The sequence below is a fragment of the Bos taurus genome, chromosome 2 (genome assembly GCF_002263795.3).
Source record: "Bos taurus isolate L1 Dominette 01449 registration number 42190680 breed Hereford chromosome 2, ARS-UCD2.0, whole genome shotgun sequence".
Classification (NCBI taxonomy): Eukaryota; Metazoa; Chordata; class Mammalia; order Artiodactyla; family Bovidae; genus Bos; species Bos taurus.
Window position 1 is genome coordinate 44614190 of NC_037329.1, and position 27610 is coordinate 44641799.

The 27610-nt window shown below is 39.9% G+C and overlaps 1 protein-coding gene and 1 long non-coding RNA gene across 22 annotated transcripts in view; one reads left to right on the forward strand and one right to left on the reverse strand.

Annotated features, from left to right (window-relative positions):
* NEB (nebulin) overlaps positions 1 to 27610 on the forward strand; it is a 219190-nt gene that overhangs the window by 181138 nt on the left and 10442 nt on the right. For 5 of the 19 annotated variants that reach the window (XM_024980659.2, XM_024980560.2, XM_024980573.2 and 2 more), the window contains 25 exons: positions 260 to 364; positions 789 to 893; positions 1527 to 1631; positions 1720 to 1830; positions 2707 to 2817; positions 3034 to 3135; positions 3247 to 3351; positions 8054 to 8164; positions 8732 to 8836; positions 9358 to 9462; positions 10968 to 11072; positions 12492 to 12602; positions 13011 to 13121; positions 13671 to 13784; positions 14336 to 14440; positions 17738 to 17842; positions 18357 to 18461; positions 19064 to 19156; positions 20107 to 20199; positions 22038 to 22130; positions 22606 to 22698; positions 23747 to 23839; positions 25452 to 25544; positions 26467 to 26559; positions 27077 to 27169. In XM_024980659.2, coding sequence (XP_024836427.1) covers positions 260 to 364; positions 789 to 893; positions 1527 to 1631; positions 1720 to 1830; positions 2707 to 2817; positions 3034 to 3135; positions 3247 to 3351; positions 8054 to 8164; positions 8732 to 8836; positions 9358 to 9462; positions 10968 to 11072; positions 12492 to 12602; positions 13011 to 13121; positions 13671 to 13784; positions 14336 to 14440; positions 17738 to 17842; positions 18357 to 18461; positions 19064 to 19156; positions 20107 to 20199; positions 22038 to 22130; positions 22606 to 22698; positions 23747 to 23839; positions 25452 to 25544; positions 26467 to 26559; positions 27077 to 27169 — 2565 coding nt within the window. The remainder of the gene's footprint in view (positions 1 to 259; positions 365 to 788; positions 894 to 1526; positions 1632 to 1719; positions 1831 to 2706; positions 2818 to 3033; positions 3136 to 3246; positions 3352 to 8053; positions 8165 to 8731; positions 8837 to 9357; positions 9463 to 10967; positions 11073 to 12491; positions 12603 to 13010; positions 13122 to 13670; positions 13785 to 14335; positions 14441 to 17737; positions 17843 to 18356; positions 18462 to 19063; positions 19157 to 20106; positions 20200 to 22037; positions 22131 to 22605; positions 22699 to 23746; positions 23840 to 25451; positions 25545 to 26466; positions 26560 to 27076; positions 27170 to 27610) is intronic. The other 14 variants (XM_024980609.2, XM_024980632.2, XM_024980637.2 and 11 more) reach the window with 6 other exon arrangements.
* Positions 8560 to 27121, reverse strand: LOC112442618 (uncharacterized). Of its 3 annotated transcripts, none has more exons than XR_009491625.1 (4): positions 27044 to 27121; positions 21082 to 24356; positions 18007 to 18113; positions 8560 to 10798 (listed from the first exon to the last, which is right to left on the reverse strand). It is a non-coding gene; the product is annotated as an uncharacterized lncRNA (long non-coding RNA). The 3 variants fall into 3 exon arrangements; XR_009491623.1 differs by lacking the exon at positions 27044 to 27121 and having other exon boundaries at positions 21082 to 21223; positions 24251 to 25456; XR_003030813.2 differs by lacking the exon at positions 27044 to 27121 and having other exon boundaries at positions 24251 to 25456.

Consider the following 27610-nt stretch of genomic DNA (forward strand, 5'->3'; position numbering starts at 1 on the left):
ACTGCCCTGGCAGAGTTAGTTTGAAAAATCATTTCATCTGGAACCTTTAAAAATTATTAGCTTCTATTTTGAGGCCAACGGGTCCCATAGGATGACAAAACTAGTTGCATAAGTTGTATAGAAATTTTAATTGGGGCTCTCTTCTTGCATAAAGAACCATGATTTGTTAAAATGCAAGCTGAGTCCCTCTGTGCTGCGTGTGTGGTTGTGAATTCAGGCCACTTAATGAACTGACCTGTTTCTATCTTGTTAAAAACAGCTGGACTACAAGAAGAAGTATGAAGCCACCAAAGCCTACTGGAAATGGACCCCTGACCGCCCAGACTTCATCCAGGCTGCTAAGTCGACCCTGCAGCAGAGCGATGTGAGATAAGAGAGACAGAACTGCATGACGTACCCAGGGCAGAAACGTCCCTCATTATCCATAATTACCACTGTCACTCCCTAGCTCATTTGAGATCCAAGAAGGACAGGAGGGTTGTGAAGTGTGAAAGGCAAGCTCAGGAAGTAGACCTGGCCACACAGCTTGGTCTCACATGGCTGAGCCCAAACACTAATGGCTCTTGAGGGAGGCAGGGGAGGACCAGGAAAGCTTTGTCCTGGCCTTGGGCCTGGCGAGGAGGAGCCCAGCTTGCAGTGGACCCAGCCGGGAAACCCTTGCCCCCATCCTGGCAGCAAATCCTCATAGTGCCCTCAAGAAGAAGACTCCCTAGAAATTTAACCAGATACCATCTTGCTCCTGTGCCTGGCACCGTTTTCCAGCTTTCTCTGACTTTCTTCTGTTACAGTTTGAATACAAGCTGGACCGAGAGTACCTCAAGGGTTGCAAGCTTTCCGTCACGGATGATAAAGACATGGTCCTGGCCCTGAAGAATTCTATAATCGAAAGTGATGTAAGCATGTGGTCCCCTCCCAGAGGCCTAGCCTCACACAGGGCTGTCTTCTGCAGGCCAGTCCCCAGGGGCACCCTGGGCACCCTGTGGACTGCGGAGGGCTGCTGACCCCAGTCCACAGCAGTGACTTGGCAGAGCAGGGTGGCAGCAGCAGGAAGCTGTAACAGTCAGGTGACCGGGCCTGATGCAGAGGCTCCACGTGCCAGCCCTCCCAGCCAGAACTGGGGATCTGAGGGCCTGGCTGGACTCTATAAGGGAACATATTCATTTTCGTGGGGTCATACTCTTCCTATGCTTCCTGTTTCCTCAGCTGGAAAGGAGGACTAATAATGCCTCCCAGGGCTTGGGGGAGGGTCCAATGACATTTCAAAGTGCTCTGAACTAAAGCTGCATATATAAAGATTCATCATAACCTTCATTCTGATTGTTACTAAAGCCCCAGCTTGCACGAGATAAAGAAAATCCTGTTTTGGTATTTCCCAAGATTTCTAAATATCAAATCTTACACTGAGTTTAATGTTTCTATGTCAATGACACTACTCTACCAGCTCTATTTAGTAACTCAGGAGCTTGATAAAAAATATGCAGGAGACTCAGAGGAGCTGAAGAAATGCCTTTTTCTCACCCCTGTAGCTGAAATACAAAGAGAAACACGTCAAGGAAAGAGGAAGCTGCCATGCCGTACCTGACACGCCACAGATCCTCCTGGCAAAGACAGTCAGCAGCCTGGTGTCCGAGGTACCCCCCCGGCAGCCCATATGCTCGCCTTCTGTCCTGGGCTGATGCCCCAGGCCGGCGTTGTAACAAGCTCTCTGTGCTCTCCCAGAACAAGTACAAGTCGTATGTGAAGAAGCACTTGGCGCAGGGTTCGTACACGACGCTGCCAGAGACCCGGGACACTATTCACGTCAAAGAAGTGACCAAGAACGTCAGTGATGTAAGTGACCAGCCCCAGGACTCTTGGCCACAGCAATGCCACTTTACTTTAGCATCCAGCAAAAGACTGAAAGTCATGTTTTTGCTCACACAGACTTTCTTTTACGTCACTTTCTCTTACAGCCAGTACCTATATGTGGACTTTGAACACTGGCTTAAAAGACAGTTCAATAGGAACTTCCTGGTGGTCCAGTGGCTAAGACTCCGTGCTCCCAATGCAGAGTTCGATCCCTGGTCGGGGAACTAAGATCCTGCATGCCACACGATGCAACCAAAAATAGTAATAATAAAGACTCAATATCTAGTGACTTTCCAGTTTTGGCAACTGTGGCAGATATGGGTTTTACCATAGGATGTCTTCTCTGGCACTAAAGATATCACTACCCTAGTGGTAATAAAGGGAGGAAGCTTTGATAGTGAAAATCTGTCTTTCTCATCATCTCTCTTCTCCTTAAACTGCTGAACAATTTTAGAGAATCAAAATCACGTCTTCATATCTCCCACATCTCTGCCCACTACGTCCTTATGGATAATGCTTTAATGATCATGTATTTATTATTTTATCGTGTATTTACAATAAATCATATATTTAATAATTTGTATTTATGAGCCATGTAAGGTTCCCTTTATTTTAAAAAGATGAATGAAAGAGTTTGCTTTGCTTGTCATCATTCTTTAAAGATTGGTGTGTGGCCCAATGTTAGGCTCCAGGACAGAAATGACAGAGAAGAACTAGAATACGGACAAGACACCCCAGTTCCAAAATGACACCAAAATGGGAACCATGGATTTTCCTTGATCTTCTCACAGTTCTTCAAGTAAAACAATTCTGTTCCTGGCTTCCCCTCCCCACCTAAGAAATTCTGGCTCTTTTCAGACAAATTACAAGAAGAAGTTTGTCAAGGAGAAAGGCAAATCCAACTACTCCATCATGCTGGAGCCCCCAGATGTGAAACACGCCATGGACGTGGCCAAGAAGCAGAGTAACGTGAGTCCCTCTTCTCACTCTCTGGGGCCCACCTGCACCAGGGGGTCCCACACTGGTGCGTGGTGGGCTGGGCCCAGAGAGTGGCCACCCTAATTTCTATATCTAGTGGTTTAAAATATATGGTGGTGGGATTGATTTGGTTTTAATCAGAAAGGTTCCTTTCAGAAAGAAAGTCTGTTTCTCAAATGAGCAAATGTTTTCTTTCTCCAAATGAAGGTCGCTTACAAAAAAGATGCGAAAGAAAACCTGCATTACACCACAGTGGCTGATCGGCCAGACATCAAGAAGGCCACGCAGGCTGCCAAACAAGCCAGCGAGGTAGGTGGATGGTTAAAACGTTGCCAGACCACCATGCACCGTGAGTAAGTAGTAAGTACAAGGCCCCGGGCACCTGGAACACGTTGTCCATTTTGTTTTTCTTCGATTCAGGTGGAGTACAGAGCCAAGCACCGCAAGGAAGGCAGCCACGGACTTAGCATGCTTGGTCGCCCCGACATTGAAATGGCCAAGAAGGCAGCCAAGCTGAGCAGCCAGGTAACACACATGGGCAAGCAGTCACTCTAATGTGAGGAGATGTTTAGAAACTCTGCAGGAAGAAGTGATACCCAGAATGAAAGTGCAATATTAGTGATCAAAGAGATAGGGGTCTTTGATAGCACTCAGGGCTTTGAAAATTATATCATGAAAAGCTTTGAAAATTTCTATCAGATGCAGTCACTTTAACTTTTTTATTTAACAAACATACATTGAAAGCTTGGGCTAGGAATGAGGGGAATAAACGTTCTCAGACTCTATGTCTACAGATAAATAGTTACAATTTGGGGTTGTGTCTCATTGAGGTCCTCAGACTCTATGTCTACGGATAAATAGTTACAATTTGGGGTTGTGTCTGATTGAGGTATGCACCAGGAGCTGAGGGGGAATGCCTAATGCTAGCAGATTGCATATAAGTGAGAAGATGGACTCAGAAATGTGCCCAAACTTGATTGCCCCGTTACCTAATTTCCCTTGTTAGGCGAATTATGTAGAATACTCCTGAGTTATGACAAGTTTTTAGACATTAGATCAGAGACTCCATGATCAACCACCAGATCTTTTAGAGAGCAAGTTTTACTCCAGAAAGACAAGCTCAAGCATCTTATTTCTCCTCCAATTCTGAGATCCTGCCTTCCTCTTTTTTTTCTTTAATATTTATTTATCTTCTTCTTCTTCTTCTTTACTGTTTTCTCAAGTCTTTGTTTGAAGAAATAGGTTTAGGATACTTTTGGTGGTTGTACATATGCCTTTCAGCAATGCCAAACATGGAATTCCAATCTTTTAGAAGATACAAGTAGTAACGTCAGGTGACAAGAAATGGGAATTATGAAGAGACGAAAAGTTCAGATGTCTAACGATAAGCAAATATGATTTTTTTTGTTTTTATTTTTAAATGCCAATGCAGTATTTTTATTACAAATTAATGGAATGGTATAAATACTTGAAACAAAGATATGAAATCACCCACAAAAAGTAGTGGAATCTCTAAGAATAGTAAAATGTAACAAGAACTTTTCGATTTAAAACACTTTTAATGTGTTTTTAAATCAAGTTCATATTATTAGCAAGCTAAAAACAAGTTGAAACCTTGAAGACTTTGCTGGTTTTGAAAATAGTGAGGCCTGTATTTCTAACCTCAGGTGAATCCTGTGATGCGGAGAATGACACCTGAGCAGGTGGTATTATGAGCTCCCCTTCTTGGGATTACTTCCTGGGAAAGGCTTCCTCAGGATTGACAGCTTCCTGGTGTGGCCACTGGTCCAGGAGAGCCCATCTGTGTGGGCCCCGCCCATTCTGACTTTGCTGTCTTGCTGGCACTCTAGGTGGAATACATCAAAGGCCAAAGGAGAGGGCACGGGCACGGCGCCGCATCTTATGACACCCCTATGATGAGGCAGCTTAAGAAAACTAATGTGCTCATCAGTGATGTAAGACCAGCACCAGCAAGCCCGTATCTCTGTCTTCCTCTTTCTCTTGTCTACCTTCTTAGCCTTGGTCAGGGGACTGACCAAGTTGCACTCTTTTTCTGTTGGTCTTGTGTTGGAATGTGTAGAATGCTGTGGAAATTTGTCAGGGGATATACTTTTGCACACACCCATCTTTTCCTGCACGAAACATTCCCCCTGGAACATACCTCCAGAGTAGGAAGGGTAGAGTAGTTTTGAGATGGTCTACTAACTTCTTTAGGCTGCTGACACTGATCAAAGGATGAAGTAAAAATAGACTGGGCATCTTATCTCCAACCAGAGAAATAGAGTCTCCGCTGATGACTGTCGTTGGCATTTAATACATTTAAGACTGGTTATTTACTATGGTCTTGCAGTTCAGACATACTCCAAATCAACAGTATAAACTGCTCAAAATGTTTTCGGTTGTAGCTTTCACCCTATGTCTTATAGTCTCAATAGCAAGAAATGTTCTAATTCTTGAACCTGCTCTTCAGTCTTTAGAAGCGTCAATATTATTATCCTGTTCAAGTCTCTGCAAAGAAGTAGAACTGGATGTTAGATCTTTGTATTCAATTGAACTTTGAAAAAATCGATTGAAAACTTCCTTCCCACACTCTCTGAGCCCGCTAGGATTATGGACACTGATGTTGCCATTTGCAACATGGCACTGCGCAGTTGCATCTCAGGTTTCCCTGGTAAATAAGAGAAAGAAGGCTTTTCTATTCCACATCCCGCATGAATGTGGGTTTACTGTGAAAGTGAAAGTAAAGTTGTTGCTCAGCCGACTCTTTGCGACCCCATGGACTGTAGCCTACCACGCTTCTCTGTCCATGGGATTTTCCAGGCAAGAATACTGGAGTGGGTTGCCATTTCCTTCTCCAGAGGATCTTCCCAACCCAGGGATCAAACCCAGGTCTCCCACATTGTAGGTAGATGCTTTACCATCTGAGCCACCAGGGAAGATATACACTTTACTTGGGTTTACTGTACTTCCCACCTAATCCCACACCTTTCTAAGAATTCTTGAAGTCCTGAGTCTGATATGTGTCCTTATCATGCAAAATAGAGTGGTAGGGTTTACTGTACTTCCCACCTAATCCCACACCTTTCTAAGAATTCTTGAAGTCCTGAGTCTGATATGTGTCTTTATCATGCAAAATAGAGTGGTACTTAAGAAGATTCAGTCAAAAAGGAAGATTGGACATGGTGGCTCATATTCCTGGCAGTAGTTATGCTCGACTGCATTTGCTTGGGGCCTTCTTGTGGAAAGAGGAGGAATAACTTTTTAATTAAAAAGTTAGAAATTTAAATCTGCTTAAAATTAACAGAAGAAAAAGGAACTGAAAGGCCAGCAGAAAGCTGCTCTTCAAGTACTTTTTTCAGACGTGAGTTATTTTCTAAAAGATAGAGGGTTTTTAGCATTCTTCTAAAGAAATGGATTTTATTCCCATCAGAGATGGGCCTTTGCAATTTTTCTTCCCCAGTCTTGCCTCTGCACATCTACCTGACTTTGCTTTTCTGTTTCTCAGCTCTTGGGATCAGCCCTATTCTTAGGGTTTCTGCATCTTTAGGACGTTTTCTCTTGGTCCAGACACCAGCTTACCACCTCTGACATTCCTTAGCAGGCTTTTCATTTTATTTGGGGAGTGCATTTCCTTTCAGAGAAGAGCCATTGTAGCATTTCTTTATGTTGTTTTTCTGTTGTGTTGTTTCTGCTTCCTCCATTGCGTGTCTGACTCAGCGCGCCCGCATCCTGCTGTACTGCTCTGCATGCTTATTTTGTCTGTGCGTTTTCACTGGAGATTTATTCAAAATAAATGAGTCTTAGCACTGTGAATGCTTTTCCTTTAATGTGGCAGACTTCATTGTTCTTAGCACTTGAGTGGCCTCCTGTTGTGCCTGTTCTGCTGGATGTGGAAAGTTGTGGGGAAGTAAAGTGATGAAGCATGAGGGGACTGATTTTAAGTGTCTACAGTGCGAAATATCTGGGCAACCAGATCCTGGTGTGCTAACTTTCAATGAGCAAGTCTTTCATTTTACCAACAACAGAAACTCTAGGTGTCCCAGAGCATCAAATATTGCCCTGTTAGCTGGCTAACATCTAGAAAGAGCTCATTTTTCTTTCTTCCTAGAATAAGTAACAGTGCTATGCTTAGTCACTGTGTTGTGTCCAACTCTTTGCAACCCCATGGCCTGTAGCCCGCCAGGCTCCTCTGTCCATGGGGATTCTCCAGGCAAGAATACTGGAGCGGGTTGCCATTTCCTCCTCCAGGGAATCTTCCCAACCCAGGAACTTAACCCAGGTCTCCCGCATTGCAGGCGGATTCTTTACCATCTGAGCCACTAGGGACGCCCAGAATAAATAACTAGCAGGGTTCTATTTCTGGTGTTAATCCTAGTGTCAAAGGAATCAGTCTGTCTTTCAGTAAGGAAGTGTTTCTGTCACTTTCAGTTTATTCTGTTGAATATTCCTATAAGTAAATCTCATCTTTAGCTATTTTGCTTAGGCCTTATGACTGTCTCTTTCATTAATCAAATCACATTTATTAAGCAACTATTAGTGCCCGGCATTGCACTTCTTTTTTAAATTGAAGTTATTTAATCCTTTACATATTCTTTTATATATCCTGCAAGTAAAATATATTTAATCTTATTTTTCTCTTTCTCCATCTAACCTGAAATTATATCAAATACCCGCAAATTCTGTTTTTACTCAAAAGTTATGCCAATATTTTTCCAATTAAAAAAAATTAAAATGATAAAGCTAAAGTACAAAATAATAAATTCTCCTAAATTCAACAGATTCCTTACTTCTCACTTATCTTGATCATTTTTAAAGCCTCTTTGAACTCCTGGAAATAGACCTAAAATGCTTTTGGTTTTGCTAGTTAGGAGGACTAAAATGCTTCAAATCAAATATATTAGATCATGTCTCTGAATTTAGCCAGAAGCCTTTTCCCATGCATTTTTGTCCTGCATCAAAAGGAAGTGAATCTTTCATACCTCTGGATAATATAAAAATGAGCAAAACAAATACTATGTCATTTGTTCTTATACTTAATTGCCTGTTGTCCCTGCATAATTATTAATAATGCTCCCTTTTACTCTTAAAAGTGGCCTAATTTGGATAATAAATTATATGATCACTTTTTGTGTAACATATGTTCTTTTGCATTTACATTTCCCCTGTTCCTCAGCCTTCAAATAAACTGACATTCAGGAATAATTTGGATTTTTGCATTTGCTATTAGGTTCAATACCGAGAAAATTTCAACAAAGAGAAGGGCAAGACACCAAAATACAATCCAAAAGATAGCCAGCTCTACAAAGTCATGAAAGATGCTAATACTCTTGCAAGTGAGGTATGTGTGAATTTGCCATTTTAAGTATTTTTAAGTATGTAATTCAGTGCTATTAATTGCAGTCACAATGTTGTCCAACTACCACTATTAATTCCAAAGCTTTTCATCACCTCAAAACACAAACTCTATAACTATAGCAATAACTCTCCATTTCTCTCTCTCACCAATCCCTGGAAAGCTCTCATCTACTTTCTGTCCCTATACGTTTGCCTATTAGAGATTTCATGTAAGTAGAATCATGTAATATTGGCCCTTTTTTGGTCTGGCTTATTTCATTTAGCTCAATGTTTTCAAGGTTCATCCGTGCTGCGTAGCGTATGTCAGAACTTCATTCCATCTATGGTTAAACAGTATTCCACTTTATGTATGTATCACACCGTGTTTGTCCCTTCATCTGTCAATGGATACTTGAATTTCCCATTTTTGGCTACTGTAAATGAGTTATGGTTTTTTTTTATTACCATTTCCAGCATTTGTTTCAGGATGAGTTAACTTATTATGGTTTCATTAGTACAGTTTTCCATTTCCTATTTATATGATTTCCTTTTTCCCCTTACTGTGGCACAGGTTAAGTATAAGGCTGATTTGAAGAAACTTCACAAACCTGTGACTGACATGAAGGAATCGCTAATAATGAACCATGTCTTGAATACAAGCCACCTTGCCAGTTCTGTAAGCTCAATCATTTGCTCCAAAAACAGCTTGTTTCACCCCTTTACAGCTAAATTCCTTCTCTGAGGTCACATGCATCTCCTTCTCTGCTACTGAAAGCGTGTCTGTCCTCTGAGTGCATTCTTCCAAATGACAATATTAATCTACCAGTGCTCCCCTGACTGCCACACCTCTCAGATTATAAAATTGCTTCTGTTTGGGGAATATTTTAACTTCTTTTTCTCCCAATTAACCACTCCCTTTCCTCCTCGTAAAAACATAGACTTAACACTTGGAATAGTTTCTTTCACTTTTAACTTTTCACTCTTAAAAGCCTACTTTACATCCTTGTATTTATTAACTGACAATACTGAACATGTATCTTTATCCTTTAAAATGTTTTTTTAATCCCCTATGTGGTGTTCGCTAATTTTCATTTGGTCTTGATGCTGCTGCTGTGTAAATATCCAACCTAAAGAGAAAAACAGGAATGCGGAGCAGCTTTGCCATCAATGTGCCTCTTTTTGCCTCCTTCCCCTCAGTACCAGTACAAGAAGAACTATGAGAAGAGTAAAGGTCACTACCACACAATACCTGACAATCTGGAGCAGCTTCATCTAAAAGAGGCCACAGAATTACAGAGTATCGTAAGTTGACCAAGACTGTCTTTTTTCCTGCACATTCACCTACCATGTCCAAAGTTTTCATGGATTCCCCTAGAGGACAGTAGTTACACTTGTAGCAACAAGTGCTCCTGAAAATTTCCAAAGATATCAGGGGCCTGGAATTTAGCAACATGTTGAAACAAATGTTCATGTTACGAATGATAACAATGTCTACATACACTGGAGAAATAGTGCAGTAGGCATGCAGTATGTGTTACTCAGGTTACTCACAGGGACTGGAAGCATGAAGATTATATCACCAGGGAGACGGATCCCTTAGAAAATATTAGTGGGACTTCCCTGGTGGTTCAGTGGCTAAGACGCCATGCTCCCAATGCAGGGGGCCTGGATTTGATTCCTGGTCGGGGATCTAGGTCCCACATGTTGCAACCAAAGATCCCACATGCCACAGTTAAGACCTGACACAGCCAGATAAATCAATAAATATATTTGTTTTAAAAAAAGAAAAGAAAATATTACTAAGAAGGATGGGGAGCCTTTAGAGGATTTGGGGCAGAGGAGTGATATGATCAGGTCACCACTGAAGTAGTCTCTGGGTGTGGAAGAAATTGCAAAATTTATACAAGTAAGATTCTCCCAGGAAAAGAACTCAGGGAAGGTATTCGCTGCCACATGACCTTCTATTTCACAAATTCAGCTATTCCCATCCCCATTGGGCATTAACAAGAAGGCTGAATTACTAAAGATGCTTCCCATCATCTGTAAAGCAGCCCGTGTTCCTGGATCTCTATGTTAATGTGTTGTCATAAGCAAGAGAGCTGAGATTGGCCTTTGCTATGAAGATGCTGTGTGACCCAGGCTTTTGTCTTTCAGTGTCTCCTGTGTAAATTAGGAATATCTATAGGCTCCTCCCATTCCTGAGCCCCTGTGATGAGGATGAGGAGTTTGTATTTGTAAAATAGCCTTGGGGTCTTTTTGAGAATGTCAAATGACTAGTCAACTGGTTTTCATTTTCATACCAACCTATATTGGCAGCATTGAATGTGACCAGTTATTACCTCAGTTGAGTTGATATGTAAATAAAGTTGTATGCATTATCTATTAAGGCCCCAGGTCCCTGATAAAAGTTCTTACGAAGGGAAGATTGGAGATTTTTATTAGAAATATTGGCTGATGCTCCGGCTAAAATATTCACATCTATATACATCAAATCTCGGCAAACCTTCCCGGTGGACAGTTTTCCCATGAATTTCTTGTCTCAATGCTTGTCTTGGCTGATTCTTCTGCAGTGATCCTTTTGTCTCCTTGAATTGAACACAAATCCTGACCACGCCTTGCAGACAGTTTTGGTGTTACCCTGCCAGGCCAAAATAAAAAGTAACTTTCTGAAACATGACAGGAAACTGTTTTGCATGGCAATGAGATGCCACCCAATTGGACACAATGTACCAATTAAAAATGCTACTGTTAAACTGGTCTCTGTCTCAGAATTGGCCAGAGATGTCTCATAAGGGTTTTATCACTAGGTGAAATACAAAGAAAAGTACGAAAAGGAACGAGGGAAGCCTATGCTAGATTTTGAAACACCAACGTACATCACTGCCAAGGAGTCTCAGCAGATGCAGAGTGGGGTAAGTCCTGCACAAACCCCAACACAGCAAGTATACCATCGAGCTAAGGCAAACAACCTCTACCCGCAAAAGTGTTGAGCCTGTTGTTATCCCAAAGGTGTGGATGATGGGATTCTTCAACATATGATTACCAAAATCTTTTCCATATCTCAAATCCTGTGGTTCCATTATTTATATAAAAAATTTTTCTGAATAATAAACATTTACCATATATGTTTATCTCAACTACCCTTTTCACAGAATTAGGAGATAGCAAACTGTTCCTAATACTGAAACAAATTATTTTGAATGTAATGTAATTTTTTCTTTGAATCAGTTCCCTCTATGCAGACCCACTGTTGGCTTTGAATTGTTCTCTTAATAGGAAGCCTCCAGTCCAAGAAAGGAAGATTTTTTTTTTCTTTTAATCAGGGTTTTTATCAAGATATCAAAAAAGTCAGTATGTCATATTTCCTATTTTAGAAATGTAAGCAGAGGCATCTAAAATAAAATTTTAAAAAATTTTAATCAATAGCGGAGAAGAATGAATCTTATTTTGAAACTGAGAAAGTCTGTCTTCATTGGGAAACAGGCTTATTTTGGATTTCTTCTGCCTCACCTCCATGAGCGTATCTCCAACCATAAAGATAAATGGCTTTTAATATAAGTAGTAGTTTGGGGAGCTTTCTGGTGTGTAGAATGCCAGATAACAGAAAATTTTAAACTGTTTAAAACAGGTGGTAAACCTGGGGAAAGCATCTGTGGGAGCTCCTTGTACTATTCTTACAACTTTTCTGTAGATGTCAAATTCTATCAGAATTAAAAAATGACAAAAATTGAGTCCCAATGTCTATTCCAAGCCTCCCAGTCATACAGCCTCATCCACAGATTTGAGAGATGGGGGAGTTGGTGGCCCTTCCTCCTAACAGTGAACAAAGCCTGATAACTTCTCTGGGCTTCATTATCCACCTTATTTGTTAGGTGATTTAGAATAATAGTTGTGATTATGAGAAAGGACAAATTTGCATTTGGTGCCCTCAAGATCCCCTTCCTCTGAGTGGTTTTTTATTTTCTTCCCGAGTCACTTCTGATTCAGAAGTAGAATTTTATTGCCTTCAGGAAAGTGTCATCAAGAGAGAGGACAACATATTGAGAGTCTTGGGGGTACCTCCGTCCTTCCCCTTTCAGAGGGCCAGCCCCCATGGGAGTGGTAGATAGGCAAATGAGAGGCCACCGAAGGTTCTCAGCCTCTAAGTCTCCTCGGGGAATTTGCTCTGCCCAGGGTATTTCCAGAACAGTCATGTTTCAAATGTGTGATTATCAGCAGAACTAAGATCAAGAAGCCATACACAGAAAGAAAATGTAACTGTTTTCTTCCTAGGGTTGAGAAATAAGTTGTAACAAACATTCTTTCTTGTCTTTCCTTCCTACTTACATTAGAAAGAATATAGGAAAGATTATGAAGAGTCCATTAAAGGCAGAAACCTGACTGGCCTGGAGGTCACACCAGCTCTATTACATGTCAAATATGCAACCAAAATAGCCAGCGAGGTAGTGCCCACTCAGTCTTTCCTCTCCCTCCTGACCCAAATAATTGCACTAATGACACTCATCAACGTATTCTGACCATTTTCACCACCACCTAACTCTCCGGGGTCCAAGTTGGGTTCCCATGTGTTTCATACTAGCACCTAATCTATTACCCATATTAATTCTCCTAATTTTTAATTGAGTACCTAATAAAATGTGCTTACCTTAGCATTCTATTAATTTCTAGTTTATTTGATATTGGATATTAACTGATGAAGCTTATACCCTGCCTTTATTAATTTTTTATTGGCTAAACTGTAACTGTGTGAAATTAGGAGGTTTTTGTTTTGTATTTTGGTGAGGGACTTTTCAGCAGAGGAACAATCCAGGCTTTCTTGTGAGCACTGTTGCTTGTATTTTGTGCTATAGAAAGAGTACAGGAAAGATCTAGAGGAAAGCATCCGTGGGAAGGGTCTCAGCGAAATGGAAGACACACCGGATATGCTAAGAGCAAAGAATGCCACCCAGATCCTCAACGAGGTGGGCACCCAGCTGACTGCATGCACAGGATCAACCGAGTATCTTCTTCCTAGCCAAGTTGCATTTTTTTAAAAAGTGATAGTTTTTGTATTTCAGATTCTCTGTTCAACATGATTATTAATCATTACATAAAATATCTCGATTTCTGATGAGTTGATATTGTAACTGTTTCCATAGTGGCTATGCCTGTTCTTTATCTAATAGCTTTTGATTTAATCTTGATACATTTGTTGTGCCCATTTAAATAAAAACACCACCCTGGAGTGGTGGGCATCTAAGTGTAATTGTTTATGCACCAAACCAGATTTAAAATATGCTTTGTACTTTAATGTTCTAAGCAGAGAATGCTAGAAATTGCTCCGAAGGAGGTTCTGGCATCAGTATAAGTCTTCTGAAGCGGTCTTCTGTTGTCCCCACTCTGTCCCACCCCAGGGAGTGCAGAGGTGACACTAGCAATGCAAGTAGCATGTTATGTGGGTCTATCTTCACTCTGCACATTTATTATCTTGCTATGACAGTTAACTAACATTTCTTTTCATGCTCCTATAGAAAGAATATAAGAGAGATCTGGAGCTGGAAGTCAAAGGAAGAGGCCTGAATGCCATGGCCAATGAAACTCCTGACTTCCTGAGAGCCAGGAATGCTACAGATATTGCCAGCCAGGTGAGTGTTCCATGTCAGTCTTTAAAAACAAAACAAAACAAAACAAAAAAGTAGCTGTGATTGTAAGAACACAGTTTTTTCCTTCTATTATCTTACTTGTTGGTCAATTACAGTCAGATGCATATAATGGCATGGCGGAATCTGTTCTGATGAAAGGATCCAGGACGTTTGCCAAGGCTGCTCTCATCTGTCCTTCTCCCAGCTCTTCCAAAAAGAATCAATGCCTTACTATCTGTTGATTGTCCCTCTCCTCCTTTCCCAAACCCTGCACAACGTCTCTCACCAGCCCTCACACCACCCAGTCCCCCCAATCAACTAGATAGTCTAGGACTCAACCTTTCTTTCCGAATCTCACTCCTTAACATAAAGCTATAAACACAAGAGAAAAAACAATTGTTGAGTAGCAAATGAATGAATCCTTTTATCTTTTGTTTTTATTTTGAATAATGAATCCTTTTAGAAAAGAAGTATTGATTACTTAATACTCAAACTGAGCCAACAAATGCGTGCACTGTAAACATTTATCCAACTATTGGGTGTTCCTTTTGTAGATTAAGTATAAGCAATCAGCAGAAATGGAAAAAGCCAATTTCACTTCTGTGGTTGACACTCCGGAGATCATTCATGCCCAGCAAGTCAAGAACCTTTCAAGCCAGGTAAGGACATTCATCAGAATATCACACATTGACCCCAGTTACAAAGAACAAGTCTTTCCATTAATACTGAAGGAGATTCTTTCAAATCACAATTTTGCCCAGTAAAAAAGAAGAGATTCATCTATGATGCAAGTTTGAGTTAGACTTGAGATTCCTATATCAGAATTAAAATAATGGAGAGAATTTTAAGGTACTGAAGAACTCTTAAATGGTTCCACTCATAATTTTTTAAGGGCTTCCCAGGTGGTGCCAGTGGTAAAGAATCCACCTGCCAATGAAGGAAATACAAAACACAGGTTTTATCCCTGGAGTAGGAATTGGCCACCCACTCCAGTATTCTAGGAAATGGCAACCCACTCCAGTGTTCTTGCCTAGAGAATCCTAGGGACGGGGGAGCCTGGTGGGCTGCCGTCTATGGGGTCGCACAGAGTCGGACACGACTGAGGTGACTTAGCAGCCAGTATTCTTGCCTGGAAAATTCCATGGACAGAGGAGCCTGGAGGACTATAGTCCATGGGTCTGCAAAGAGTTGGACATGAGTGAACACACACATGCATGCACATAATTTTTTTATTTTTCCAGTTTTATTGACATAAAATTGAATGTATCACCATATAAGTTTAAAGTGTACAGTGTAATGGTTTGTGAAAGTCAGTCAGTCATGTCTGACTCTGCGATCCCATGGACTATCTAGTCCCTAGAATTCTCCAGGCCAGAATACTGGGTGCTGCTGCTGCTAAGTCACTTCAGTCGTGTCCAACTCTGTGTGACCCCATAGATGGCGGCCCACCAGGCTCCCCTGTCCCTGGGATTCTCCAGGCAATAACACTGGAGTGGGTTGCCATTTCCTTCTCCAATGCATGAAAGTGAAAAGTGGAATGGGTAGCTGTTCCCTTCCCCAGGGGATCTTCCCAACCCAGGGATTGAACCCAGGTGTCCAACATTGCAGGCAGATTCTTTATCAGCTGAGCCACCAGGGAAGCTCAAGAATACTGGAGTGGGTAGCTTATCCCTTTGCCAATGAATCTTCCCGACCCAGGAACTGAACCGGGGTCTCCTGCATTACAAGCAGATTCTTTACCAGCTGAGCTATTAAGTGTAATGGTTTGGCTTATATTACTTGTGAAGTGATTACCTCAATAAGTTTAATTAACATCTATCATATAGTAAAAAAAAAACAAAAAAAGGAAAATTTTTCCTTGCGATGGAACTCTCAGGATTTAGTCTCTTCACAACTTCCACACCGTGCAGCAGTATTAACTACAGTTGTCATCATGGTACTCATTACACCCCTACTACTTTATAACTGGAAGTTTGTCACTTTTTGACCCCTTTCTCCAATTCCACTTCACCCCCAACTCCCACCTCCAGCAACCACAAATCTGATCAGTTTTTCTATGAGTTTGTTTTGATTTTAGATTCCACAGATATGTGAGGTCATACACTCACATATTTGTGAGATTAAGTATTTGTCTTTCTCTGACTTATTTCACTCAGTGTTGTGCCCTCCATATCTACCCATTTGTCACAGATGGTGGGATCTTCTGTTTTTATGCCTGAATATTATTCCGTTGTACATATATAGCACAACTTTTTTTAAATTGGAGGGTTAATTGCTTTACAGTGTTGCACTGATTTCTACCACACAGCAATGCAAATCAGCCACAATTAAACATATATCTATGTATATATATACACACACACCACAACATTTTTCACCCATCATTTGTTGGTATACGCTTAGGTTGTTTCCATGTCTCGACTATTATAAATAATGATGCTATGAACATCAAAGTGCAGGTATCTTTTCAAATTAGTGCTTTTATATCCTTCAGATATATTCTCAGAAGTGGAACTGCTGGATCCTGTGGTAGTTGTGTTTTTAATTTTTTGTGGATCCTCTATACTATTTTCCAAAGAGGCAAAACCAGTTTACAATCCCAGTGGGGCACTGTTCTCCACACCCTCACCAGCATTTATTTGTTATCGCTTGTCTTTCTGATGATGGCCATTCACACAGGCATGAGTTACCACCCATAGTTAAAAAATCAGTCCCTTAAAATGTGGATGTAAAATTTGCAAATCTGGAAGAAAGAAAGTTGATCACCCACATCTGATTATCAGTTTCTTTAACAAGATTGAGATTATGTCAACACTAACCATACAATCTAACCCTGATTCTTCCCGATGGATAACTCTCTCTCTTCCTACAGAGAGATAAAGAAAAGTATGATGTCCTTCTTACTCCTGGATATATATCATTTGTTTTAATCTTCACTACTGATCAGGAACCTGCAATTTACTTGAGTAGCCCCAAATTAGAGTTTTTTGCTTGTCTCCTAATCATTGAGTTAGAAAGCAGTAGTTGCTTGAGTGGGCTATACTGCATAACACCTGGGAATATAGCTTTCCTGGCCCCATCCTGGAAGTTCTTGTTGGACCTGCCTGCTGGCTCACCCCTGTAGCCAGGAGCCCAACCATACCTGCTCACAGGTCAGTGACAATATCTTTGTCACCAACCAAGGACTGGCATTCAAGAGGCCTTGGTGATGGCTCTCAACTCTCCTACTTTTCTCCATTTTGCCTGTTGAACAGTCTGGCTCCATCCAGTTCACTACAGGCATCCCTTTGTTGCTGCCAGGAACCTCAGGGGCTGTCACCTCCCTCATATGCCCACTTGGCCAGTTTAGCCATTGACAATTTTGTTGTTCAGCTGCTCAGTTGTGTCCAACTCTTTGCATGCTGGACTGCAGCATGCCAGGCTTCCCTGTCCTTCACAAATACCCAGAGCTTGCTCGAACTCATGTCCCTTGAGTTGGTGATACCATTCAACCATTTCATCCTCTGTCATCCCCTTCTTCTTCCTCGGCCTTCAATCTTTCCCAGCATCAGGGTCTTGTCCAAGGAGTCAGCTCTTTGTATCAGGTGGCCACAAGTATTGGAGCTTCAGCCTCAGCATCAGTCCCTCCAATGAATGAATATTTAGGATTGATTTCTTTAGGATTGACTGGGTTGATCTTACAGTCCAAGGGGACTCTCAAGTCTTCTCCAACACCACAGTTCTTCTCCAACACCAAAATGACAATGGGTCATGACAATGGATCTTGGGCTCAGTTCTCCTGGAAAGAAGAGGCCTGGTGCTCACTGATCCAAGGGCTCTGCTTTACAACTCCCTAACATCCTTAAACAGTCAAAAAAAAGACTTTCCCTCTGCTGAGCAGGAAGGGCTATTTTAGGTCCCATTGGCCTATATCCCTGTGTTCTTCACCGTCCTTATTTCTTGGAATCTGTTTCCAGAAAAAGTACAAGGAAGATGCAGAGAAGTGCATGTCATATTATGAGACCGTTTTGGACACCCCAGAGATGCAGAGGGTCCGGGAGAACCAAAAGAACTTCAGCCTTGTGAGTTTTTATTGATTCTAAGGCACAGCTCACTGGGACACGGGTTGAGGCTGGGAAAGAAGGATGCCTCTGGGCACACATGCTTGGGTATCCAGCCTACAGCTGCCCTCAGCACCTCCCACCCCTGCCCAGGAGATGTGTGTTCCAGTTTCCTCTGGGCTCACCTTTTAGCTCAGTCCCAAATCATCTCACACTTTGTTAGTGACTTCTTGTCGTTAAATATGAACTGTCACCATCTTTTCCAGGTGGTGACATCTTTTCAAAGTTAATTCTAGGCAAGAGATATTAAAAAAAAAAAAAAAAAAAACTACTTTTAGCGTTTTAAAGTTTAGTTTCTCTCCAAAATTCTTATTGAATTTCTCATTGGCTATCTATGATTATTGTGGCAGATACATTTAAAATATATATATATATATATATATAAGGTTTTAACTTCCCTTACACAATATAGGACAATTAAAAATATACAAAACAATGTTGAAATCTTAACAAGATGTTTACTCTTTTTTCATAGCTCCAATACCAGTATGACCTTAAAAACAGTAAAGGAAAAATTACAGTTGTTCAAGACACGCCAGAAATACTGCGTGTAAAAGAAAATCAAAAGAATTTCAGCTCGGTATATTTACTATTTATTTTCCATTTAATGCTAACCTAATAATTTCAGTCTCTTTAAAAATATACTAGCCTCACGCTGATTCAGACAATTAACATCTAACCTCCCCAGTTAATGCTAGTTCTTTGTTAAAATTCCCCATAATTTGCTCTAAAACCACCACTCCAGAGACCATTAGAAATAACATGTCTGCTAACAAAGGAGCTTTTAATCCCAAGGGCAGTAACACGTGTTGTCTTGCTCCAAGAAGACAGATTTCTTTTCGACACTGATTTATTATCCCTCCCCAAAATAACTGACTTTATATTTATTTAATGGATCTTGTGTTTCACACTGGAGTGTCTTTTAATCAACATTTTCTGCTTTTTCTCATTATGTATTAATACAGTATGATAATCTTAAAAGAAATCTCCAGGTCTGAAAAGTGACACGTGTTGTTACGTGTCTGAGTTACTGGGGCTGACGCAGAAGACACTCCAGCACTTGCCTAAGAACATTCTCTAGTGTCTTTTGTTTTCACAGAAGCCATGTTTCCTACTCTTTCTCCAGGAACGGTTGTGTTGTCCTTTCTTCTGTGTAACACTGTCCTAATTCTGAATACCCAGGTTTTATATAAAGAGGATGTCTCACCAGGAACAGCAATTGGAAAGACACCTGAGATGATGAGAGTGAAGCAAACCCAGGACCACATTAGCTCGGTAAAGACCCCCACTAGGGACTCATTTCCAGTATCTTCTGCCTCCCTTTGATCATCCACACTGATGGCTGAGCTGCACCCAAAGCTTTTGTCACCAAAATAAGAGGGACATCCCATAATGCAGTGTCGAGACAGTTTTCATGAGGGCTTGTTAGACATGAAAAATGGAGAGCCCTGTGTCAACATGAACCAGAGTTGGACAGTAGTTTAGTAAAAAAAAAAGATTTTTATCCAGGACAATTGTAATATAGAAGAAAAGAGATCTCCGTATAGAACTGAGCTCAGTTCTGAATACAAGGGAAAGTAGGGTTTTATGATGGGTGGATGGACGGGGTGGGATGGGGGAGAATGGGAAGGTGGAGAAAAGATCAATGGATGGAAAATTACTCAGAAGAAACAGGGAGGTAAAGGGGGGATTATGGCTAAAATGGCAGATCAAGGTAGTCAGACTTCGCCTTGGGGCTGGGGGGTAAGGAATATTGAGGAGGATGAGATATCCAGGGTGGGAGATTTGGCTAAACTGACTTAGCAAGATTCTTGCTAAAACTGGGTGGTACAAAGATGTCCAAAGGTTAAGGCCTAGTTTGGAAGAAGATTCAGAGGAGCCTGACTCAAATTTGGTCAAGAGACTCCTTGTCACTTGTAAGTCAGAGAATGGCCCTTCCTGGGGGGGGGGGGGGGGGGGGGTGCGTGTGTCTGCCCTGGGCACATGAACTGTGGCATAAGACATGGGAGACCTCAGGGAAGAGAAGGGGCTTCAGTCGAAGTGTGGACCCCACCCCTAAAGAAATCAGAGAGAACCCATGTGTCCTTGTCCTGGTTCTCCTGACCCAGTATCAGAATGTGGCCCCATTCCCACTAAGTATGGAGGTTGTGCTATTTAAACCGTGACTTTGCACTGTGGGGCGACTAACCAAACACATGCTCATGTTCCAATTTTTATACCTGCAGGTGAAGTATAAGGAGGTGATTGGACAAGGAACGCCCATCCCAGACCTGCCTGAAGTGAAGCGGGTCAAGCAGACACAGAAGCACATCAGCTCGGTAACGGCCCCTCCCCGTGCCGGTCCCTTCCTGCGTCACCCTTTCCTCCTCCTACCCGCTTGGACAACCCTCCCTGCCCTGCGACAGGCAGTGCAGTTTGCAAAATCAAGATAAGGAAATTCTGTCTTTACATAATCAGGGAGCAGAAGGGACTTGGCTTCATGTTTAATCATCATATGTGCAGTTCCTTAAAATGTGCTGACAGTAGTGTAAGGTTACTGAGATGAGCTTGTTAATTACACATACATATAAACATAAAATATAAAACAAAGCTGTGTACATGCATGTACCTCAGGATATTCTCCCCGATCCGGGAGACCCTGGGTAGACTTGTGAAGACTACATAGCCTTCTCCCCTCGCCCTGTGTGTTCTGAAGGTGCTGGCTGTCATCTTACCCACAAAGGTGTATCTTAAGCCTGTTCTCTAAACAGGGATTTCAGGCTCTTGTGTACACTGTCTGTGTATATGTGGGAGACCCACCACACTTGAGACAGCAGGTTTAGCACACATTTCTCCTGCCCTCTGTCCAGCTAGTCCTGCCTCCGCCCACACCCTATCCCCCAACGCCACTCACCACTCTTTCCCATCCACAAGCAGTTTCTAAGCAGTTGCTGGCTACTAGCCAAAGACTGTGTGAAGTTTGGGAAATAGTTTGTAGCCAATAAAAGGCAAGGATCTTGACCTGAGATTTTCTTGGCCACTGGAGGAAATTCAATCCCATTGAATTTCCATTAGAGAACACTGGCTGTTTGTCTTGCAAGTCGTCTGTATCCTTTAGACCTCATTCCCTTTGCATTCTCTGCTTCTACCCTGGCTCCCATGGTTACAAGCTGCATTTAGAACTGCACATCCACTCAACCAGGAAAGCCAGCCTGCATCACCTTTGCCGCTCTGATCCCAATTTCTCGCCTTTCTCTGGTTTTGTTTTGTTCCCTGGTCCATGATCAGTTCCGTTGCCTTGCTCAGTAAAGAAATACAACTTTTTTTGAAGATGGTAGATTGTTAAAGATCTTGAATAGTTTCCTAGCAAAATAGAGACATTAGCACTAGTGGCAGTGATTTTAGGAATTAACTTGTGACACAAACCCCCAGATTTTCCATGTTGCTCCCCAGCCTATGCTCTAGTACAACACAGAATCCATCCACTTAATGCCTTCCTTCCTTTAGCTGGACAATTGTTAACACTGTGAGTGAGGGTAGAATGAGGATGCCAAAAGGCTCTGGAAGTTCCTCACTTGTTTCATTAGCACAGTCCTTTGGACTTCTCCCTGTTCAAAAACACTAATTTACATGATTCAGCACTGAGTAAAAATTTCAGACAAAGTTGCTCTTCCTGCAAAAATAAACTATTCAAGTCTCCTTACATTAAGGGGTACCTAAGACTAAAGACCAGTTAGGAACTTTCTGAAGAAAATACAAAATTCTCAATAACCCTGAAAGAGTACACATGATTAGAAAAATGTAAACCAAGCCACCTATTTATAACCTACTGCGGACCTACTATATTCAAGGGACTAATACTAGATGTTATGAAATGGTTAATGTTTTTTTCAATGTTGAATGTATTAGCACTATTTAATGCATTTTGGGAATGTAATGATACTAAATGTTGACTAAAGAGAAGTGCCACAATTTAGTACAGTCTTCAAGGTAGTAAAGTTACTACCTTTGAAGAGAGAAAATAAATATTTGTGGCATTTTTTTCCTTATTCCTAAATGTCATGTTTGAAAGCTAGATTCTTTCTGTGAGTTTCCACCAAATAGCTGGCACATAGGTGTAAATCCAAAGGATTTGTGGTCATTTCACTTTTTTAGATGTTCTAATTATCTTCTACAGGTTATGTACAAAGAGAACCTGGGAACAGGCATTCCAACCCCTGTCACTCCAGAGATTGAGAGAGTCAAACGCAATCAAGAGAACTTTAGCTCGGTATTTACAAATAAGAATTAAGAAATTTGACTTCCCATTTAAAAAAATGACTAGAATAATCCATCATTCTTTTAAAAAATAACATCTTAACAGTTTTGTGTGTGTGGTGTGTGTGTTACCACCTGACCAAGACCATCTAGTCTTACAAAAAATGACTCACTTTTCTGATGGTATTTTAACCCTTCTGGTGACTGATCAGTGTAACCACTTAGATCTGAAATACTGTAAATAGAATTAACGCAAGATTTCTCATCATTACATTCATATCCTATAACTCAGTGCTTTCTGTTGTACTTTTTCATTCCCAGAATTAGAATTTATCCTTAAAACATGAAGTAACAAGTAAAAGTATTATTCTTACTAAATATAACTCACTAAAACTCCCTCCTCACACACCCCTGCCCCCAGTTTTCTCTCTTCCTTGATCTTTGTGCCTGTTTTGAATGTCTTTTGGGTACTTTTTTGTATCTCACAGGTTTTGTACAAAGAAAATTTGGGGAAAGGAACCCCAACACCTATCACTCCAGAGATGGAGAGAGTCAAACGCAATCAAGAGAACTTTAGCTCGGTATTTCTTAGGGGGAAAAAATAGAAAATCCCTTAATTTTTATTTAAAATAATATTTTTAACACATTACCAATATATAATTTTCTTCCTATAAAAATACTAAATTCATAGAATGAAAATGACACCAAATGTTACCTCAGTTTTCAACCCAAATCTAATTTAGTATTGTAGTTCTGGTGTGAAATTTTAACTGTTTTTCCTAAAACATAGCTATTGATCACATTCCTTAAAAACCTAAAATACTTAGTGTTTCCTTCCTCAATTCCTTGAATAACAGTAGATGTTTCTAACTGTTGTGGCACAAATCAAAAGTAAAATCTAACACGCCTTCAAAAGGACAATGTTAACTAGAATTCTGTTTGTATTTATTATGGCTCTGTTTGATGTATTCTGTGTTTGCAGCATTTCTTAAAAGAATGTGATTCTTGAACATTTTCATTCCAAAGACAACTTAGCAATTCACAATGACTCAGAAATACAAGTTTACTTGGCTCAGCTATTTTTGTGTATCACAAGAGATATAAATGGGTTTCTTTGGAATAGTTTCAGGGTCATTGAAAGCTAATATTTATTTAGCTTTTAATACTTATTTTATTCCCCAAACCCCTTTCTTTTTGGTCTCCTGAGAATTACCAACAGCTCATTATGCGTATGAATTTCAGTTAACTTGAGCACTATTTGGTAAATCCTAATCCTGCCTTTGAGAAAAGGCCTATATATGTATGGGGATTGGCCAAAAAGTTCATTTAGGTTTTTTGGTAATATCTTACAGAAAATCTCAATGAAAATTTTGGCAAATCCAGTAAATGACTCCTGCCTGTAATCTGTGGGTATTAATGCCACTTTTTTGTATGAGACAGACCTCATACTGTTTGTGATGAAATGTCCAAAGGTAATCTATACTTGTTCTATTTCTTAAATTTATTTAGGCCTATTTCATGTCATTAGGAAAACAAACAAGCAAAAATACTTTTAGAGCCTACCTTAAAAGCTAAGTCTACCTGAACAATGGATCCAGGCTGATTTGATTGTTGGTTTTATACACACAGATTCTGTACAAAGAGAACTTGAGCAAGGGGACTCCCCTCCCTGTCACCCCTGAGATGGAGCGGGTCAAGCGCAACCAGGAGAACTTTAGCTCGGTATTTGGGAGAAAGCTCCTTTAACTTCGTATTAAAAAATAATAATACCTTTCTATCAAAATTCCTTTTAGTCCCTATAAAATAATCAATTTAACAAATTCTTAAAAAAAAAAAAAAATCAACTGAATTCTTCCTTTTTCCAGATCTCTTACTCACCATTTGATTCTAACATTTTATCCTTCCTATAACAGTCCTTTACAACTTTTCACAGGTTCCTTTCCGTGTTTTATAGGACTTTTGAAGTTAATTGATATCCAAAACCCCCAAATACTACATAGCTTTTATTTACTTAGAACTATTTTTATTTGATGTGGCTGGGTTAGCACTGTAAGAAAAGACACACGACTTGAGGCCCCATGTAGAAATAATGGCCCTTGCTGAGGACAGGGATTACCTTAACAGAGATCCTACCTTCTAAACAGTGGCACCAAGAGAGAAAACTGCTCAGAATCAGAACCCAAAGGAATCTTGATACATGTTCCAAACAAGACATTCCATCAATAGAAATCCAGATCTTCTGATTTTTAAAAAAATATTTGAATTAGATGAGTTTATGTTTTTCTTAACACTTTTGTTGAAAACTATAATACTCAACAGTCTGTGAAACTTTTATATACAGATCTTAGATTCACTTATGCCTGAGATGGAGAATCCAATGTCATTAGGAAAATTTAGCTGGATTCTTTTTTTTGGGGGGGAAGGAGTAGAGCAGTAGGGAGAATTTTCAGCCAAAATGTTTAATTGTTCCTTGAAATAATTATGTGAAGGAATCAAACTTCCAGATAATATCAGTAACTTTCTTTGGTCCCACTGTCTTTTTGTGTTTTGCTTGTAATTACTATTCACTAACAATCTTTTGATTTTATTGAATTTTCAGTATAAATTGATATTTTTGGAATGTTATATTTACTGTTTTCCCTATAGGTTTGTTATTATTATTCCTACTTTTGGAAAGGTTTACATTTATTTTCAAAGTTCTTTAAAAATTATTTTCATCTATATTAGAGTAAGTATATTATTGTTTATATCTATTTGAGATATTAATGATCCTGATGATCCTGGACAATTTCTTCCTTTAAGTAACCATTTGTGTTAATTTTTACATAGGTTGCATTTAGGCAAAATTGTCCAGTAGTGCAGAGAACCTTTAAAGATTCTGTATTTAGACTCAACCATTTGTATAACTTGAATTTATACAACAAAGACCTATTTCCTATATTGCATAGATTTGACCTGAGGTTTAAAATAGTTATTCTGTAAAACGAATATTCTGTGTAGGGAAAATGAATATTTGCCCTCCAATTAAAAAATAACCTTTCTATGGTACACTAAGTATTTTAGTACTTTTATGAAATAATTTTTCTTAGATTTTAACAGAGAAAATCAACATTTAACGTGAGTTAGCATCAAAGTTGAATATCAAATACACTGGCCCTTTAGCCAAGGAAATGTGGAACATGTTCTCATCCAGACCTGTACTAGAAAAGACAGGTTGACTTGGTGACTTTGTCTTTCCTGTGTGATGTCTGTTTCATAGGCTCCCTAAATGATAGCTGAAAGGGCTGTTTTGACTGCTCTTGTTCTTTTCTGGATGCTTTCTTATGTCGTACAGGTGTTATACAAAGAAAACATCGGGAAAGGGATTCCAATTCCCATCACTCCAGAGATGGAGAGAGTCAAACACAATCAAGAAAACTTTAGTTCGGTATTTAAAAAACAAACAAACAAAAAACCTTTTAACTAATTTAAAATCCTTTTAAAAAAAGATTAATGGCTATACCTTAAAACCTAATCAACTTATTCCAGTAAAAACTTTGACATGTCTTGTTCCCAACTTAATGCTGCCATTTCCTGTGAAATCAGTTTCCCCAGTTTGGTTAAACATTAATATCACTTTAAAAATGTTCAATATTACTTTCCAACCTTTAAAAACATAACATACCCAGTCTCTCAGCCCCCACATTTATCCTGCTTTGGCAACTCTGAATGTAGAGTTTACAAAAATTTGTTCTGTAGATAAATATAAACTGTTGTCCTTATTTCCTATTCTAACTTTTTTGATCTCTACTGGTATTTGTATAGATATTTTCAAGTTCTTTTAGCATTTTGTCACTGTTCTCCGTTTGCCTCAAGTATAATTCCTCCCAATATTTCACCCAAACTAAAAATTTGACTTCTTTTGAAAGTCAACAAAAGAAGATCTGTGTGTATGTACCTTCAAATATGCAATGTTTATAAAACCTAAATATCCTTATGTGGTTGATTAATATTTCCAAAACAAAATAATTTCCTTCGTTCTCCTCCTGTCTCTGCCCTTTCTGTTTTCTCCCATCCTCATAACAAGCTCGGGGGTGCAGCTCATGGTTCCTTTCTATGGTGCTCTCCTTTGCTCAGCATTGCAGAGATTAGTTCAGCAACAAAACTTTCAAGCTTTTGCTGCTCCTTCCTGCATTCCCTTGCTTTTAAGGATGTCTTTAGGCTCCTACAGGATGGACCTAGAAGCTTCTGGTATTTTCCTTCCTCTAACTCATTCTCTTCCTCTCTGCCCTGCTACTCGCTCACCACTGCTCTGCAAGAAGAGGAGAGTGGTTGACTGCTCTTTTTGTTCTGGATACTTTATCACACAGGTGCTATACAAAGAAAACCTGGGCACAGGAATCCCCGTCTCCACCACTCCAGAAATGCAGAGAGTCAAACTCAATCAAGAGAATCTTAGCTCGGTATTTTGGAAAGAAAGGGAAAAGATGATGTCATTTAACCTCATAAAGAAATTGATACTTAACATTTTTTCTTCTTTAAAACCTACTTCCCTTCCTTTGCTTCTAATATACCTCACTTAGCAAAAGGACATTTCTCATTTCTGTGGTACTACTATGGATCCTTTTTCTAATTCTGATTTCTATTCCATCTGGCATTTAAAAATATTTTTTAAAACCTCTTTTCTTTTAGTTTGCTTGGATAACAACAAAACCACATTCTAACAGACTCAAATCCTCATGTGATTATTTGGGAAGGTAATTCCACAGCTTTTCCCCAGCAGCTAAAGACCCTAGATAAAGTCAGTCTCCTTATCCCAAGAATGGCTAAGTTTTTGGTGGCATCTTCTCAGCATATAACGCCTGGCTCCTTGGATTATTGTGTCATTTGATAACAAGGAAGTTGAACTCACCCTTAAAGTCTCACAACAAATGAAATGTTACTTACGGTTGTTTTTCTGGATGCTTTCTCATCACACAGGTGTTATACAAAGAAAACATGGGCAAGGGAACCCCTTTACCTGTCACTCCAGAGATGGAGAGAATCAAACACAATCAAGAAAATATTAGCTCGGTACTTGCGGCAAGACAAAAAAAAAAAAAAAAAAAAAAACCTACTTCTTTAATAATTTAAAATAATACATATTAATCCTACTTTTTAAAGATAACTGAAATTTTGTGAATTTCTTAATCACATTTATCCTTCTTCCTTCTTTAGGGCTACTCCTGGACTTAACCTCAGAATAACAAGGTTGCTTTAATCCATTATTTTAAAGTTCTAATATCAGGAAGTAACAGATTTTCCAATAAGTCATCCTTTGCTCCTCTCTCCCCAAACTTAACTCTCTATCCATTATCCCCTAAGGTCTCTTTGTTTTATGTATTTGTGAAAAGTGGGGAGTGGAGTAGGAGGTGTGACAGGATTCTTTCTGGAACATCAGAATTGCGATTTTATTGTTTGTTTGTTTGTTTTTCAGCTGACTTTAGGTTATAATTTACCCCATCAGATTTGGAC